The sequence below is a fragment of the Vulpes vulpes genome, chromosome 7, assembly GCF_048418805.1.
Source record: "Vulpes vulpes isolate BD-2025 chromosome 7, VulVul3, whole genome shotgun sequence".
In the NCBI taxonomy this organism is placed as follows: Eukaryota; Metazoa; Chordata; class Mammalia; order Carnivora; family Canidae; genus Vulpes; species Vulpes vulpes.
In genome coordinates this window covers 79,926,488-79,944,517 of record NC_132786.1, presented here as the reverse complement: position 1 = coordinate 79,944,517, position 18,030 = coordinate 79,926,488, and the positions used below count along the sequence as shown (strand labels likewise).

Sequence of the window (18,030 nt, the reverse complement as noted above, 5' to 3'; positions counted from 1 at the left end):
TTGTTCTTACCTATTGCTGTTCTGGATACATGAAATAAAAATGACAGTTATTTAGGCTTGGATTGACATTGCTCTTAATTTAAAAAGAAATACGTTCCAAAGTTTTAAATTATAACCTAAATCTTCATTACCTATAGAATGGAATAATATTTTAGTTGGCATTTCTGACTCTAAAATTTGGCCTTCCTAAACATCCTGAATATAGTTATTAAAACCTTTCAGGAGCACCTGGGTGGTTCAGTGGTTAAGTGTCTACCTTTGGCTCAGGTCATGATCCCAGGGTCCTGGGATCGAATCCCACATCACCCCACAGGCAGCCTGCTTTTCTCTCTGCCTATGTCTTTGCCTCTCTCTGTGTGTTTCTCATGAATAAATAAATAAAATATTTTAAAAAAATAAAATAAAACCATTCAATGCAGCATCTGTCATATTACTTCCCTTGTAAAAACATCTCATGGCTCTCTACTGAGCATCACAAAATACAGACTCCTGTTACTGTTTTTTGAATAGTTCTCACACCACTTTACTTACTGAAACATCTATCACACTTCTTAAAAAGTAATTTCATAAGAAATATCATCTCACTGTTTCAGTATTTTATGTACATCTGTTTTTGTCAATGGTGATATAAGGTAAGTAACTTGATGGCAGTAATATCAATTGACCTCTTTGTGTCACATTTCCTTAACTGAAAAAGGAATGTTATGTTGGTAGAGCCAAGCTGCCTTCCAACCCTAAGCTTCTTTTAGTTCAATTTTCTCCATTCTGCACAGCGCATTGATCAAGATTAAACCAAAAGCAAGCACTAAAATAGAAACTGGCTTATTGATGATGTGTTTTAGCATAACAGATTATGTGAACCAAAGTGGATGCTTGCACTGGCATAAGAAGTTACTACTCCAACCATAATTACTTCTGTATGTGTAAGGCAATTTTGCTATTATAACTCAAAAATTGTTTAAATCATGAAGAAACTAAATTAAGGTTTAGTTGTGTTTGTATCACATGACATAATGTGCATCAGTTGTTAGTAATTCCTATGTCTTTAGAGCTCTTCTGTTCACTATAGCACCACAAAATATATTTGATAAAAGAGGAAAAATAAACATGATCCAGAGTTCAATGCTATTTGTTGTCTCCAAAATCTCTGTTTAAAATGGACGATCTGTTTAGAACTGATGATTCAAAGCTTACAATATAGCATTCCATTTTCAGACTCCACCTTCCTGGCCGGACACAATGGTAGTTTAGAAACAACAACAACAACAAAACAACAACACAGTAAGCTAGTTTTTAATAGAGAAAAACCTAGGATCACTATAGGATAATTGCCCTATAATTTTCTTCCTCTATAATTTACTATCAGAATGCTTTCATTCTTACTGCCAAATGTTTTGGAGGAGCGGTCTACTCCTTGACCACTTATTCTATATTGACTCAACTCAACAATTGCACCCTGGGTTCCCTCAATCATTTTACTGAATCTTTTTTTTTTTTTTTAAGTCTCCAGGAAACTCGTCATTGCCAATAGTAGAAGGTCACCTCAGTTCTTAAGGTTTTTTTTTTTTTACCTCTCTTTAGAATTTTACCACTATCACCCGCTTTTAAACCTCTTATCTACCTACTTTCATGGCCCTGTGCTTCCTTAGTTCTCCATCTGTCTCTGATGTTCCGTTGCCTCTTTCATTGGTTCTCATTTGCCCACTTCTTTTTAAGATTGATTGATTGATTGATTGATTGATTTGAGAAAGAGAGAGTGAATATAAGAGACAGTATGAGCAAGGAGGGGGTATAGAGGGAGAAACAGACGCCCCACAGAGCAGGGAGCCCGTCGTGTTCCCACTTCCTAAAATCAAGTGTTCCACATGGTATTCTCTCCACCTTCTCGTTTCCTGTCATTATCTCACAAGCACATTGGTTTGCGTGGTTTCAACTTTTTCCTCAGTGCAGATGACGATCAAATTTGCATCGTGATCCTGATGTTTCGAGGTCTCCAGATTCCTAAATGCTTTTATACTTGGATGTTCCTATGGCAAGTCCACTTCAACATAACAGTTACAAACTGTTCTTCCCAACTCTAGGCTTTCTCTTTTATCCTCCATCTGTATTTTAAAAATCTAAATCCTTCCAGCTACTGACATTCAAATCCACGAGTCATCTCTAAATCTTTCCACAGCTCACTTCACACATCCAGTTGACCAAATCATATTTACCTTGGTCAAGACTTGCATATATTCCTCAATCCTAGCAACTGCCAAAATCTTCAAAGATCCACCTTTTTTCTCAGTGATAGGTTTTAGGCTAGTCATACAAAGATGATCTCACTTCATGAAAGGTTTTTCTGAACTAAAGCTCCTGGACTGTGTCTTTATAACAGCTCCACCTTTCATCTTAATGTCTTCCTATTTTTACTCTCAATTGGCAAGCCCAAACATCCCTGAGTGTCGAGCCTCCTTGCTCACATTGGTCTGGCATCTGCCCTTTCACAAGCTCTACCCCTCAGCAGGCTCTCAAACTACACTAGCCCAGACCACAAATAGAGCAACATATGTATTACCTTTTCCCAAACCAGTATCACAGCCTGTTGGGTTTTTTAATGTTATTTTTTTCTGAATAGAACAGTAACAGAGACATGCTTAGAAAATTTTTAAAATGCAAAACAAATATCACCACCAAATTCCACCAATTTTAGGGGTCCTTTTGAGAGAGAGAAAGAGAGAATGTGGGCAGAAGGTGTGGGGGGGCAGCAAGGTGGAGCAGATGGAGAGAGAATCTTAGGCAGGCTGCATACCCAGCACAGAGCCTGATGCGGGGACTGTTCTCAGTATCTCGAGATCATGACCGGAGCCTAAATCAAAAGTAGGATGCTTAACCGACTGAGCCACCCAACCACCCCCAGCTCCCAGCTGCATAATTCTTAAAAGTGTTCTGGTTACCTCCAGGATTTCTTGTCCCTAACTTCTCTACCCATCATGGACAACTTTATAAAACACAGTTATGATTACAGGCGCTCAAAAAATCCCCGGGAATCTCTATCATCCACAGAGTAATACTTATACCTCTGTGCAGATATCCAAGTCCTCCACAAACTAGCTGCAACTTCCATTTTCTCTTTCTCCCATGTCTTTCCCCTGCTCACCTTCCAGCCTGGGCTAGCAGTTCTACTCTGAGTTACACTTAGGTATCACCTGGAAAGGCTTTCACAAACACATATGCTAGGTTGCTTTCCACACTAATTAAATAAGAACCAGGAGCTGGCTTCTTTTTTAATTCTCCACCAGATGATTCTAATAGATAGCCAGCATTTAAATCACCACCTGCCAGCCCATTCTTCCTTAAAGTGAAATAGGTGCAGGCACTGAGAGAGCACTTGTCAAAAATGCAAATTCTTGGACCACATTTTAAGCGGTCTCAGACTTTTGGAGGCTAGAGACCAGGAATCTCCAGTTTAACAAACCTGCAGATTCTATAGTTTGAGAACTACACTCTACTTAAATAAGACCACTGCCGTTTCCTCAAGTGCCACATTTCCCAGCTCTGCAATATGTGCCTTCTGCTCTTCATGCTTCTCGTTTACAGAGTCTGTTCTGTATCTTCCCTCGCCCCCATCCCCTCCCTGTCCTATCCCAAATCATATCTTTTCTTTTGCCCAATTTAAATGCTAGTTCTTTCAGTCAGGTTTCATTGTTCCAACACTTTTTTTCCCATGTTCATTGTTTATGCTCTTATTGTATTTCTTCTCTCCAGCTCTGTACTAAACATAATTGTGTAGACTTTCAGATCTACTAATAGAATTGACTTTTTCATGTGCAGATACAATATCTGATTTACAAGATTATCTTCAGAGTGTCTGGCACATTTTTCTACAAATACTAGACATATGTTAAATGCTTGAATTGAATAGCAAAGTATTTTTAGCCCATGCTCTCCTTGATAAATAGTTACCATACATTGCTCCACAGTGGTTTTGATAAGGAGAAGCCTTGCGGAAGAGGGTGATCTACTTTTTTTTTAATAAATCTTCAAATATCTAGTGATTTGATACTAAACTTTTTTTTTCTCTGCTAAATCAAGTATATATTGTCTACCTAATAGTTTAAGCATGTGATCCTAGTAAAAGGCTCCTCCACACAAGTTGTCAGCCATTTCTTAGTACAAATGATTTAGATATACCAAACCAGACAGAAAGTTAGTGGAAATGATTTAGAGTTTCCTGTTTTTCCAGTATATGAACACCAGCGAAAGGTTAAACTAAGATCTGGTATTCCAAGTAGAAAACAAGTCATTCAGTTGCACATCCTTGCAATATAAAGAAATGAATTCAAGAAACATTCACAAAGCCACTTCCCAGCTCTGTTCCCCTGAAGACCATGCCCGAATAAAAGCTCTTTCATTAAGCTTTCCAAAAAACTAGACACCCTTTCTATCTTGCTTCTAAAGCACTGACCATCATTCACATTGTATTTATGATGTTTTCCCCTGCCCTGTAGTCATTCATGGATATCTCAACACCCGTTACTAGACTTTCAACTCCCCAAATTAGGGACCAGGTGTCTTCCATGTCTGTGTTTCTTACAATGCACATGATACGACCTGGCTCACCAAAGGTGTACATAAATCTGAGATGAATGAGAGAATAAAGACAGTAAATCAATTTTGAATTACAAGTATGAGGTAAGAGTTTTCAATTTCCTTTATCCAAACCACAAGGTATCCTCCATTTCCAGAAAAATTGTTCTGTCATAAAGAAGCAGAGAATGCCATGTGGGCATGGACACAAAGGGAATACTTTATCTGCTCTTTACCCTAGGTAGACAGAGTGATAAGGTTGCTGAGAGCATGTCTGAACCATGTGTAAAGCACTTAAATAACCCATGCTTTAGTTTCCTCTTCTACTGATTGTGGGCAAAATTTTTGTCGACCTTATAGGACTGTTGTGAAGATTAAATTAATTAATATGTGTAAAAGCATCTAGCATAGGGCATATGGTAAATAACCAATTAATGGTATTTAATCTTTTTAATCCTTTCTTTCTGCTTTAAAAAGATAGCACAGGGAGTTTGTTATTCAGAAACATTTGGTTCCAGAAAATAAAACAGAGCATAAAGTATATAGTAAATAGCAAGATGGGTGCTTGACATGAGTTCCAAATACATGCTGCATACTTATATGAGATGTTGGACAACAAGAGCGTCAGATAGGTAGAAAATCTGAAAGAAGACTCCTCAACATTGTAGGTTCCCACTCAGGTTCTGTCACTTGTCCATTGTTTGAACTCGGTTATCTAATAGATCACACTGGGAGAACAAACACCTATGTCTTTCTTTTTTTATTTTAAAAATATTTTTATTTATTTATTCATGAAACACACACACAGAGGCAAAGACACAGGCAGAAGGAGAAGCAGGCCTCCTGCAAGGAGCCTGATATGGGACTCGAACCCGGATCCCAGGATCACACCCTGAGCCGAAGGCAGACAATTAACCCCTGAGCCACCCAGGCATCCCCACCTATCTCTTTCTATTCTGTGGGATGAATAGAGGAGTTCTGTTTAAGTTGCCACCTGAAGATAAATAACTGTCCCTTAATCAATGGAACACAGGACTGTGGCATCTGAAAATTCAAATGTTGAGTATCCATCAAAAGGAGCTTGTACAATTATCATTACATGTATAGCCAAACACACACACACACACACACACACACACACACACACACAGTCCAAACTGTGTGTTTCTATTCCTATCTGCTCAAAACTTTACACTTGAATGAAGAGTATGGTGGATGAAAGGCAAGAAAACAAGATAAGTTGCCTTTAAATGTGACATGACCATGAAACAAAATCATAAAAGCAACAACTAAACATGTATTGAGAGATAGAAAGATACATGGGGAAGATATAGGTCAAACTATTATCTATGATGGTAAAAACTACTGATTCGAAATGTATTCAGTTGAACTGCATGAAACTAAGAAATATACAGAATTGTTGAATCATATCACACACCTGAAACTAATATAACAGTGTAAACTGCACTGGAATAAAAAATTAAAACAAGAAATAGTTGTCAATATCTGTTTTTAACTTATAGAAATGACAATTTCATATGTTCCAAGGCAATACTAATTAACATATCAACACTCTTTTGAAGAAAGAAGAGCTCAGTGATATTTTGCAAGGTTTACATGGGGAATTATAATGATGAAAGATTGTCATTTTTCTATTAGGTTTATATTGGAGGAACCAAGGTATATGAAAGAGAAGGGAAATAAAGAATGCACATGCAGAGATAAATCACAACTGAGCTCCCTTTTATAGGGGCAAAAAGATAGAAAAATTGTACTATAAGTAAGAACAGTGTCAGGAAGAAGAAACTCATATCTATATATAAAAGGCTAAATTTAAATTTGTGCATTCAAAAAGGGTTTCTGGGAAGCAATGTCCTATAAGTCTCCCACTGACTTTGAGCAAAGTCAATATTAGGTTACCAAACCCTATAGCTGCATGTCCCCATCTTCTCTGTTATAACCCATCATTGTGCAATGGAACTAAGTGCCAGGAACTGCTATGGACCTGGGAAGGGGAGAAGTGCCCTCTCCTAGCATTCTATGGAGGGGAGGTAAACAGGAAGGACTTCATAAAATAAGTAGTTCCTGAACTTTACAAGGCAGATGTGTCATAGGTCTTCAAGTTTCATGCTCTCAGCTGGACAAGTGAGGTGCAAAAACACTGAGGACAGGAGATTATGATTATAATCCAAATAAAGAGCAATAACTGTAAAGAAATCAAGAATCCTCAATACATTTCAAAGTAAAAAGACCTAGTGACAGAATAGAGTTGAGAGATAACATATAGGAAAAGATAGGACCAAGGATGTTGGTGTAGGAGAGATAAACATATAGGAAAAGATAGGACCAAGGATGTTGGTGTAGGAGATAAGTGAAAAATGTGTAAACTGCGACACAAATGAGGTGCTTGTAAGGGAAATATACAGAAAATCATAGTTAAAATGCTGGCATTTTAAATTGAAAAGGTAGAGGTACATCCAAGAAAAAGTTATAAATAGGATTACAATTTAGGAGTCCTCTGTGCAGAAAAATACTGGGACGGAAAGTTAGTCTTTTCTTCTTTGTCAACATAAACTAACAGTATCTGCTTTGAGCCTTAGACTGAGAGAGTCCAAGTCCATGGCTGGCCTTGGCAGGGAAGCCTCCATGATTAATCAGCAAGGTGAGTCATTAAATTTGGAGGTGAGAGTGACATCAAGCACCAGTCACCTGCCCTCACAAAAGATGGTGCTAAACTACTTGGGCACAGAGGGAGAATAAGAGATCTGTACGATGAGCACAGAGCCTCAGCTTTACCCAGAGCTAAGTGTGAGAGGGAAAGGAACAAGGCCATAAATAGAGATTTGGGAAGAAATTCAGGCAGGTCCAGAGTCACAGAAACCAACGGAGGAAAGAAGGCGGTTGTGGTCAATAGAATCACATTCTGCAAAGCAAGAAGAATGAGACTGAGAACAAGCCCTAGACTAAGCAGTGACAAGTTCCTGTATGCTTTGGGAAAGACTATCATTCCAGAGAGTGATGAAGTGTACCCCATGAGAAATTACTCAGTTTTTATGTACCACACAATTAAGGAATTATTAAGTCATATCTCAGCCTCCACTTTTTGGGATAACTCATTACTGTATATCATTAAAACCAGATCATAAGTTTGAATAACACAAATCTTGGTTGGGGAGTGCTGTAAGGTTTACTTTTTAAAGATTGAATAAGGGTGTTTTCTAATCTTGTTCTAAAATGATGGTTACAGCTCACATGAATGCCACTTTAAGGTATGGTATTATTAATTTTTATTATAAAAACTAACTTAAATTTACATTAAATTAAGAAAAACTCACAGAAGAATTTTAAAAAGATTCATCTATTTATTTGAGAGAGAGAGAGAAAGTACAAAGAGGGAGAAGGAGAAGCAGACTGCCCACTAAGCAAGCAGGGAGCTTGATCCCAGGAACCCGGGAACACAACCGTTTGAACTGAATGCAGACGCCCAACCAACTGAGCCCTCCAGGTGCCCCATAGAAGAATTTTCTTAAAACAGAGTCACCATTACACAGAATCTGACATGTGCTCTTAAAGTATTTAATTAATGCATCAATACTCCTCTATCCTAGGTGGACTAAAGAGGCTGCTGAAAGGACATTTGAATTGTGTGTAAGGTATGTAACTACTCCATGCTTTAGTCTCCTCTTCCATAAACTGTGGACAAAAAGAAAAAAGAAAAGAGTATGATGTTCAGGTCAACCATCTGTCTGACTTACAAAGGCCCCAGGCTACAAATAAGCCATTCCACAAAAGAAGCCCTCATTTCTCTACTGTGATGTTGAGGTATCTGTTGAGTGATACCCTCATTAAATTAAGAAATGGCACTTGCCCTTGTGTGCTGCCCTTTAACACCACTGACATCCTGATTCACGAGGGCACCATGGAAACAAGAATAGAACACACAGGACAGCTGGCAGCACCCAGGACTGGCAGTTGGAACAGCACTGGCAGTTGGAAAAGCAACAGCACTGGCAGTTGGAAAAGTGATGGAGGATAAGTGGAACCTCGAGGACAGGTAAAAGCAAGAAAAACTTGAAGAAGAGAAATGTTAAGGTGACCTGGAGGAAACAAAAAGAAATTTGTAAGAAGAGTAAGTTAAAAGTAACAGAATTTATTATCTGATACCCACAACAACAACAAAAGGAAGGAAAAAGAGCCACTTCTGATGTTTGTTGATAGGAAAAAAAAATCAAAATTAGTTATTCCAAAATTTTACTCTTATTAATAACAGTATTATAACAAGCCACAGTATTAACTTTTTGTATACTGAGTAAAGGTTAAGTAAGCCAATTAGGACTTGAGAATTCCCCAGATTTTTAAAAATTAGTTGACCAGTTAAAATTTTTAAAAAGGAGGAATTACCATGAAAATACCACTTTTTAAAAAATTGACAAATCAAGGACAATCTGTACTTAGTTACATATATGAAAAGACATTTTAATGTGATGCCAATGAGTGAGTGACTGTTGGCGGATACATTCCTGTGTGCGTATGTGTATGGGTGCATATGTGTGTGCACACGCATGCACAGGCACACGTGTGATTCAAGAAAGGGAGCTGAGAAAAAATTTACTATAAGTTGAAGGAGAAAATAATAATGCAAACAGAGCAGAGTTAACCTGCTCTATAGTATGTTCTTTCTTCTCCCCACTTGCCAGTGTATTAGAATGTTTTTCTATGATGTGAATGTTATTTTGTTGTAAACTTTTAAACAATCTCTCTAATTTGAATCTTGTTTTAGCATTCTCTTATATTTCAAAGATGGTATTGTTGATAACACTGGGAAGGAATTTTGGTAGGCTATTCACTAGAATTTGACAAAATAGTAACTTTTTTTTTTTTTTTTTGGTAAGAAGAAATACAAGAGTTCACCCCTGAAGAGATGTCCTTATAATGTAAACATTGTGATAGACTAAAACTGAAGTCATCTGGAAGAACAAATAGGACCCACCATGGCTTTCCCAGTCCATATCCAAAAGACCAACAAAAGGACTTTTCCAGTGGAATCGCTTCTAATGCCACAAATTCCACGTGGCAATTACTTTCATCTTCAGGAAGAGAAGCAAAGACTACAGCTAAAGAAATTCCTTCTTCATAGGATGTTTCTAGTGGCCACGATAACAGCGAATACAGAAAAAAAAGATATTTCTGACTATTATGAGCAAGTGTTTCAGTCAATTTTAAAACATCACCTAGGAGAAGCAGTGACAGGGTTTTTGCTCGTATATCCTACTTCTATTCTGCATATCCTTGAGACCTCCAGTGGTACCCTTTACCGAATTCTTTTAGATTATCTTAACCATAAACAGAATGAAACAGAATTTTTTATCCAAGGAATGAAAATTATAGTTGTATCCCATAACATCCCAACAAGACTTTTCATGCAATGGCATGTTTCAGTAATGAAAGTTCCAGTCATGTATCTTGATGATGTGACACAGACACAGTCCCTAGAGGAGGTCATCACAGAGTTTCTCACTCAGACTCATAAACTGGCACTCCACCTTCTAAAGACTGTTAAAGTGGGTGCTAAAGGACCAGGGGATAACTTGCACCAAATTGCACCTGAACTGCTCATCCCAGAACAAATAATAAAGTACTTGTGCAAATCTGAACAATTCATGGATCCAGAAACTTTCATAGACATGTATAATAAGCCCATACATGTCACTTTGGATTCTGATGTGATATGGCCTGCTCCCACCTATTTCTAGGATTGAGAGAGATGTGGTCGATGTGGTCCAATCTCTCAAGGAATTGATGCTACTTAAAGAAAAGGAAAGTATTTCTAAAGCTACTTCTCTCTTTCAAAAAGAAAGGACCAAAACACCACAACAGACACAAAGGTAACGTATTAATCTTTCCAGAGTATGTTGAGCTAAATTCGAAAATTAATGTTTATTCTGATATTAAGTTTGAAATATTTTAATAGGTGTAGGGGTTTAGTAAGTTAACAATTTTTCAAATGTTAACATCATTTTGGTGAAATGGCTTAATTTTTTTAAGGAAAAGTATAGATGATAAAGGACATACTCAAATTCAGATTCTCATTCATTCTTTCAACAATGGTCAATGAGCAGCTGCCACCACATGGAATCAAATTTCAGGAAAAAACATTTTGTTTTCAGAATATAAAATTTAGTGGGAAAATATCATCACTGAGTTGCTTGCAACCTGCATTTAGAGTCAAGTAAGTGTAAAAGTAAATATATGCTATGATATATGACATGATATGATCATTATTAGTTAGCAGTATGTAAGGGATAATCTTTATAGGATTCCTGAATTCAGAAAACAAACCTAAACTTTGAAATTAGTTCCAAGGCTCATCTATTCTGAACTATAAAATCAAGAATTTTGAGGTTATTATAAAGCTGAACACCACAGTAGCTTTGTGAGACAACAGGAAATTACACTGTCAGAAGGCACTATATTCTTTCATGCAAAATCATTTTTTGAACACTTCATATGACAGACATTTGCCAGATGCTAGAGATATGGCAGGGTACACAGAAAACATAATTCATGCTCACTTATAAAACATTTATAAATGATCCCACATAAGATATACAAATTCTTTTTTTCTTTTTTTTAAAGATTTTATTTATTTATTATGAGAGACACAGAGAGAGAGAGGCAGAGACACAGAGGGAGAAGCAGGCTCCAAGCAGGGAGCCCAATGTGGGACTCGATTCTGGGACTCCAAAATCACGCCCTGAGCCAGAAGGCAGATGCTTAACCACTGAGCCACCCAGGCGTCCCGGTTATGTTTTTTCAATTTACTTCCTATGAAGCAAATAATGATATGCATCTTCTGTATGACCTATTTTAAGTTGCTCTATCCTTTTCTTCACCTAGGATCAATGCTCTTATGCATCATTTAAAATTGAATAGTTTGTTCAAACTATTAAGTGGCATTACTACCTTGATGACTTCAGTGATATCCAAAATTATTGCAATATCTCATGAAACAGATTTAGTAGAAGAAATACTGTGTATCGTTTTACTTTATTATTTGATGTGCAGTCTCTGTAGGGGAAAAAAGCAATCCCAGTATACAACTCAAATTTGTCATATGCATATAATTTGTCATCACTTGTTTCATGCCAAAATCAGGTTTCAGGAAAGAGTGCTTCTATTTTTAAATGTTGTATTATAGATCTAGATAGAGAATGGCATTTTTCACTCTTAGCTGAATTTGAAGTTCTGTTCATTTAAATTTAGTAACAGAAAGAGTATATTTGAGATAAAACATGAAGTAACTCTTCTGGTCAAGAAAGAGTATGTAGCTTACAAATATTTTATCAATTTGATAAATATTAAACACTTAGTATTCATCAGGATTGTGCTATTTACTCTGAAATGAGAAAAAGGCAAAGGCACCCATCTACTGAGGATAAATGTTCAGCAACAAAATGAGTGGAAGTAAAAGTAAATGCTTTCCAGGCAAAAAGAAAAAAAAATGCCTTAGAGAAAAGACTCCTGTATGTAAGGAGAGGTTGGGAAGTGCAATAAAAGTGGAGTTTACAAGTAAAACTATATATTTATATATATAAAAGTACGACATATTTTCCAAAAATGGCGATGGCAATGTATCACATCCCACGTGCTCTTCTTACACTATGACCTTAACATTTCTGCATGTCACAGTGGCTTCTAAAACCCCTCCCCTCAAAATAAAGGAGACTTTCGCAATTGCCTTAACCAACGGACTACAACAGAAGTAATCTCATGTGACCCCCAAAGCTCGATCCTAAAAATGCTATGTACTTTACCATGATCATCTCAATGCTAGCTCTTGGAACTTTCTAAAAATATGCTGTGAGTAATCCAAGTGGTCTTCCAGAGGACATCCCCAGCCAAGGTCCTGGCCAATAGCCAGTTTCACCCCTAGACATGTGAGTGAGTGAACCTTCAGGTGATTCCAGACTCTAGGCTTCCAGTCAACCCTGGATTTCAAGCCAGCCCAACTGACACTGTGTGGAGTGATAGCGATGGCGTGTTCCCACTGAGCCCTGTCCAAATTGCAGGTCTGTGAACAAGATAAATGACTGTTGTAAAATTTAAACCATTAAAAAATAAATAAATAAATAAAATAAAATAAAATAAAATTTAAACCATTACGTTTTGGGTGGGTGATTATAATAGTCTGCAACAATAATATATATGTAGTAGGAATATGTAGTAGGAATAATTTTATATCCATATACGTACATATCATTTCATATCATTTATTTTTCATTCATCTATGTTACTAATGTTTACTAAATATCTACTGGTAAATATTTACTAGGGGGCCAAGCACCGTGCTTGTCACTGGGTATACCAAGCAGCAGTAAAGGTGTATATCTTCCTGATATAGACCTAGCACACTGCCTAGCATAGATCTTTTATTGGTCTATAAGACTTTCTGATATGAAAAGTATTGATTGAAAAGTAATTCAGTCAGCTAAAGAGAAACATTAAAAATCTGAATCATTTTTGGAGGAAGTTATAGAAAATATCTCAATAATATTACTGATTTACTTAGTATACTGTTAATTTACATTTAAGGGATTCTTGAAATGTCAGTTGTGAAAATAACTGGAAAAGAAGCAAAAAGTGACTAAATATACAGTTATTTATCTACTCTAGTGAGCACACGAGAATGAGTTTATTAAAATGAAAGTTACCCTTCCTAGTAATCACGTTACGGGGGTTTATATTTATTTCAGCTACAACATCAGTGCTAAAAACATTTTATGACTTTTATGACAGATGAATTAAAAAGGTTTATAAATCAAAGAGAATTTAAATATTTTAGCTACATCTATTTTTTTTTTGATTCCCAAATAATATATACTCCAATTTGACTGGTGACCTTAATATTCAGCCTCCATTCATAAAAACATTTGTTGAGGTTTTTAAAATATTTCATTCACTCTCAAAGGAAGATCTGCTGTCATAAAATATATTAAAAGAATGTGACACTGTCTCTAAGGGGGAACACAAATATGTTTTCAGTAACCACTGCATTATTGAGGTTCCTATACAGCTCACTAATATCATGTCTTTAAAAGGGAAGGCATGTAGTGTATGTTTGGGTATATTTGTTAAAATGCAGAAATATTAAATTCAGACCTTACGAATGTAATTTAATTTGATCAAGTCAAAAAATGTGACTTATTAAGTCTTAGAAAGACTCCTAAGGTAATTCTCAATCCAATGAGAGTTATAGTTTCCTTAGAATAAAACTTTCCATAGAATTAGAGTACAGAGTATTTTAATACTGAACATATATCATTCAATGCTCATCCCAATGAACATAGTTATACAACATATACATATGCAGTGAACATGTAACATTTAAATTGGTGTGGCCAGTGCCATTCTAATTCTTTTATTTTGATATGGACATCTTCACAGTAGATTGACATGCTCTTACGTTTGTTTCAGAGTAACCAAGGGTTTCAGGAAGGTTATAGTTTTCATGAAGTTAACTAAAATAATGTTATTTGGAGAGAAAAATTCTCCCAGGGTCAATTTAAAAATTTTACTGTCTTCATTTTATTTAAAGAGGCATCTGGATTCCTTCATAGAAAGTTATTGCTTATTGCAAATAGATTTTTACATTCAGTGACTTTATCATAACGTAGTGACACAAAACCACATTTGAATTCAGTTAAACTTATCTCAAGCAGTCGAATTCCCCCAGCTTCCACAAGGAAGTAGAAATGAGACAGCCTATCACCAGCTCTAAGATTATTTCATATTGTAGAAACTGATTTAATGTAGAATTAGAGCTCTCCCCCTTGTGGCCAATTATGTAAATTTCCAGATTACCTGCTGATAGGACTTACGCAGTAAACCCAGCACATAGTTTTAAAGAGAATATAAAGAGAACCCCAAAGGCACTTTTCAAGTGTCTGCTCTACTCTCCTTGTTTGGCACATAAAAATTTGGAGACCCAACAGTGAAAGCAAGGATTGATTATAGAAGTTTCCTATTTCTACTTCACTACTTTACATAATTAGTTGTGCTCATGGGTTAGAGACTCTGGATTTAATTCTGAGTGGTCTCTTCCAGCTCCACCATACTCCTCCTGTACTCCATGTCCTCTCTTAGTGCCTTCTCCCAATGTCCCCCTGCACCTCCACACATATCTCCATCTCCATATGCCCTACAGAGAATAGATCCCTTCCCAGCCACCACTCTTCCTGCATTCTGCTCCTGGACTTGCACTCCCTGTTGCTATAAAATAGACCACTACACACAGTGGCCAAGGCAGAAACTTCAACATTGTCCCAGTTTCCCTTCCTCGTTGTTATCACTGACAGCCAATCAGCCCAAGCCCCACCCATTTCCCACAGAAAGTATTTCTAGTGTCTGTCTTTGTTTTTGTGCTCTCCTTACAGACCTCCCTCTCTCCAGTCTCCTCTTCCTCCTGCTAATCTATAAAGTATTTCTAAAAACCTTAAAAGCTGTGTAGCACAAGGTTTAAGAGAACCACCTCTGGGGATGCCTGGGGGGCTCAATGAGTTAAACCTTGGTTTCCCTCAGGTCATGATTTTAGGGTCCTGAGATTAAACCCACTTGGGACTCTCTCCCTCTTCCTCTGCAACCCGTCTCATATGTGTAAGCTCTCTTTCTCTCAAATAAATTTTAAAACTTTAAGAGAGAGAGAGAGAGAGAGAGAGAGAGAGAGAGCCACCTTTGGTATCAAATTGCTGTGTTGAAACCTGGCTCAGGAATTGTAGAGTTATATTTTATTCCTTCACCTCTCAACACCTCGAACACCTCACCTACAAAATGAGTGTGATAACAAGTATCTACATTATAAGATTGATAAGGGGTGTGTTGCATGAAATGATGGTTTAATAAACCCAGCATATAGTAAGAACTCAATAAATGTCATTCCTCTGGTCAAAATTCTTCAATGGCTTCATTCCAGGATAAAACAACAAAAAATTCTCTCATGATCTGCAAAGGTTTGATTCCCAACATTTCTCCTTTCTTTGTCTTTATCCTCTTTCCCCACTTCTCTTAGCAAAATTCTGCTTATCAATCAAATTATATTTGCTCTGGGAGGCATGGCAAACTCGAGATACCCTCATGGTATGTGGTACTCCACCACATACAATAACAATTCTCCTATCATAAGGCTGTTGTTTATTTTCACACTCTTTTCCCTGCCAGTGACTTGTAAGCTATTACTGTGCAAATTTTTGGTATTCCTATCTTTAGTGCTTCATTTTTAAAGGAGGCCATTAAAATATCTGTAAGAATTTTCCCATAAAGTTCATTTTACTTTCATCAAAACGGTTGTGAAATGTCAATAGATTTAAAACGTTCCTATAGAATTGATTGGCTTTTGGTCATTGTCCATAAAGCTCTTGAAAATAGCAAGTGAAAATATAATAGTTGTACCTTAGTTTTCAGTTTTCCCCACATATTAACTTCTTACATTCTAATTTGGAAGGATACTAAGAATACATCTCTGGAAATGATTCAGTGGAACTTTTGTACTTATATATTACTATTCACTGAGCCAAGTATAGGAACTCATTCCTAATTCATAGGATTTAAAATAAAAATACTCTTTCTTATTGGAGCATCTGAGCAAGCTACTGGTAAGGTATACAACCTTTTTTTAAAATATTCTATTTATTTATTCATGATAGACAGAGAGAGAGAGAGAGAGAGAGAATGGCAGAGACACAGGCAGAGGGAGAAGCAGGTTCCATGCCGGGAGCCCGACACGAGACTCGATCCCGGGACTCCAGGATTGCGACCTGGGCCAAAGGCAGGGGCTAAACTGCTGAGTCACCCAGGGATCCCCCGGTATACAACCTTTATTCCAAATTTTAAAGATGTTTTCTTTATGTTCTTCAAATCTTTATTGTACTAGCCACACTTAATGTATTCTCTGAGAGATTTGTGCTCAATAAGGCTAATATTTATTTGTTTTCTTAGGTTATTATAAAACTGTAAATTTGATTTCATTTTAATTGTGCATTTCCCATTTCTATTCTCTCTAAAATACTAAGCAGTTTTTAAAAAATACTATTTATAAAAGAGTGCATTAAATGTAAAGCCTTGATTTATTGAGGAAGAAATAAAAGTCTGAATATCGAACATATTTACATTTTACCAAAATGCATTCTAGTGTAATGACTTCCTGAGGGATCTCAGCCACTCATGTCTCACTTCCCTTCTCCTTCTCTTGTTTATACTAGACTCAGTTTACACTAGACTTTGCTTTTTGAAAGCAAAAAATAATAAACCACTCTATAGCAAGTAGATACATAAAACTATATACCTTGTAATATTTTGATTCATCCATTCCTCACTTTCTATCCTATACAGCAACAATTCTTGAGCACATACTCTGTTCCAGCCAAAATCAAAATGACAAAATGAAAAGAACATTGAGGTGAGATGACTGACTTTTGTTATGTACTTCATTGCTAACTCATTATGTGGCCCTGAACAAGTAATTTATTTATTTTGGGTCTCTGTTCATCTATATCATAAAGAAGTCTGTGAAGCTCTTGAACTGTATCCAAAAATATGTCTCAAACGAAAGACTTATTGTCTTAGCGTCAGGCAGGAGGACAGAATTAAGATGTTTGTATTAAAATTTTGAACCCTAATGTCTGAATGAATGAATGTCTGAACTAATCCACCCTATCAGAGAGTGCCTGTGAACAATGCCAACATTTTCCTTTGAAAAGTCCATCCTGGATGCATTCTAGTGCAAAGATGAATGGGAAACCAAAAAGCCAGAAATCTATGCATTAGATTATTAGATTCTGACATCTAAATAGCAAGTTTGGTAGTACTGTGAAGTCACGAGAAACAGTGAAGAATGGGACATTTTCCTTTAACCTAATGGGAAGCCACTGAAGATTTTAAGCAGAGCATAATCAGATGGTTTGGCTACTGAGTGGAGAATGCACTGGCAGGGAATATATTGGTGCAGTCAGGCTCCTCAGGAAGTTGTTACAAGTCTCCTAGCAAGGGATAATAATAGTTAGAACTAAATTAATGACTGTGGAAATGGATCTAAAGGGATGAGTTTGAGAGATAATCAGGAGGTAAATAAACATTGCTTATAAAGGAGAGAAAGGTGTCAAACATTTTTGGTTTCTAGTTTTTACAACAAGACAGTACCATTCCTGACGCAGGAAATATATAAGGAGTACAGAGTTTGTAAAGGAAAATGTGCTTTTGATTACTGATATATTACAGCTACATCAGGTTGGAATAATTTTTGATATTTCCATTAGTAATAACTTTTTTCCTTTTTTTTATAAACTTATCTTTTATTGGTGTTCAATTTGCCAACATATAGAATAACACCCAGTGCTCATCCCGTCAAGTCCCCCCCTCAGTACCCGTCACCCAGTCACCCCCACCTCCCACCCAACTCCCCTTCCACCA

At 36.7% G+C, this 18,030-nt stretch overlaps 2 protein-coding genes across 2 annotated transcripts in view; one reads left to right on the top strand and one right to left on the bottom strand.

Annotated features, from left to right (window-relative positions):
• ZNF804B (zinc finger protein 804B) overlaps positions 1 to 18,030 on the bottom strand; it is a 492,135-nt gene that overhangs the window by 450,224 nt on the left and 23,881 nt on the right. The gene's annotated exons all lie outside the window — the stretch shown is intronic.
• TEX47 (testis expressed 47) lies at positions 9,561 to 10,428 on the top strand. The gene has a single exon (XM_026018665.2). The coding sequence runs from the start codon at positions 9,561 to 9,563 to the stop codon at positions 10,320 to 10,322; it is 762 nt and encodes a 253-aa protein (XP_025874450.1). The 3' UTR covers positions 10,323 to 10,428.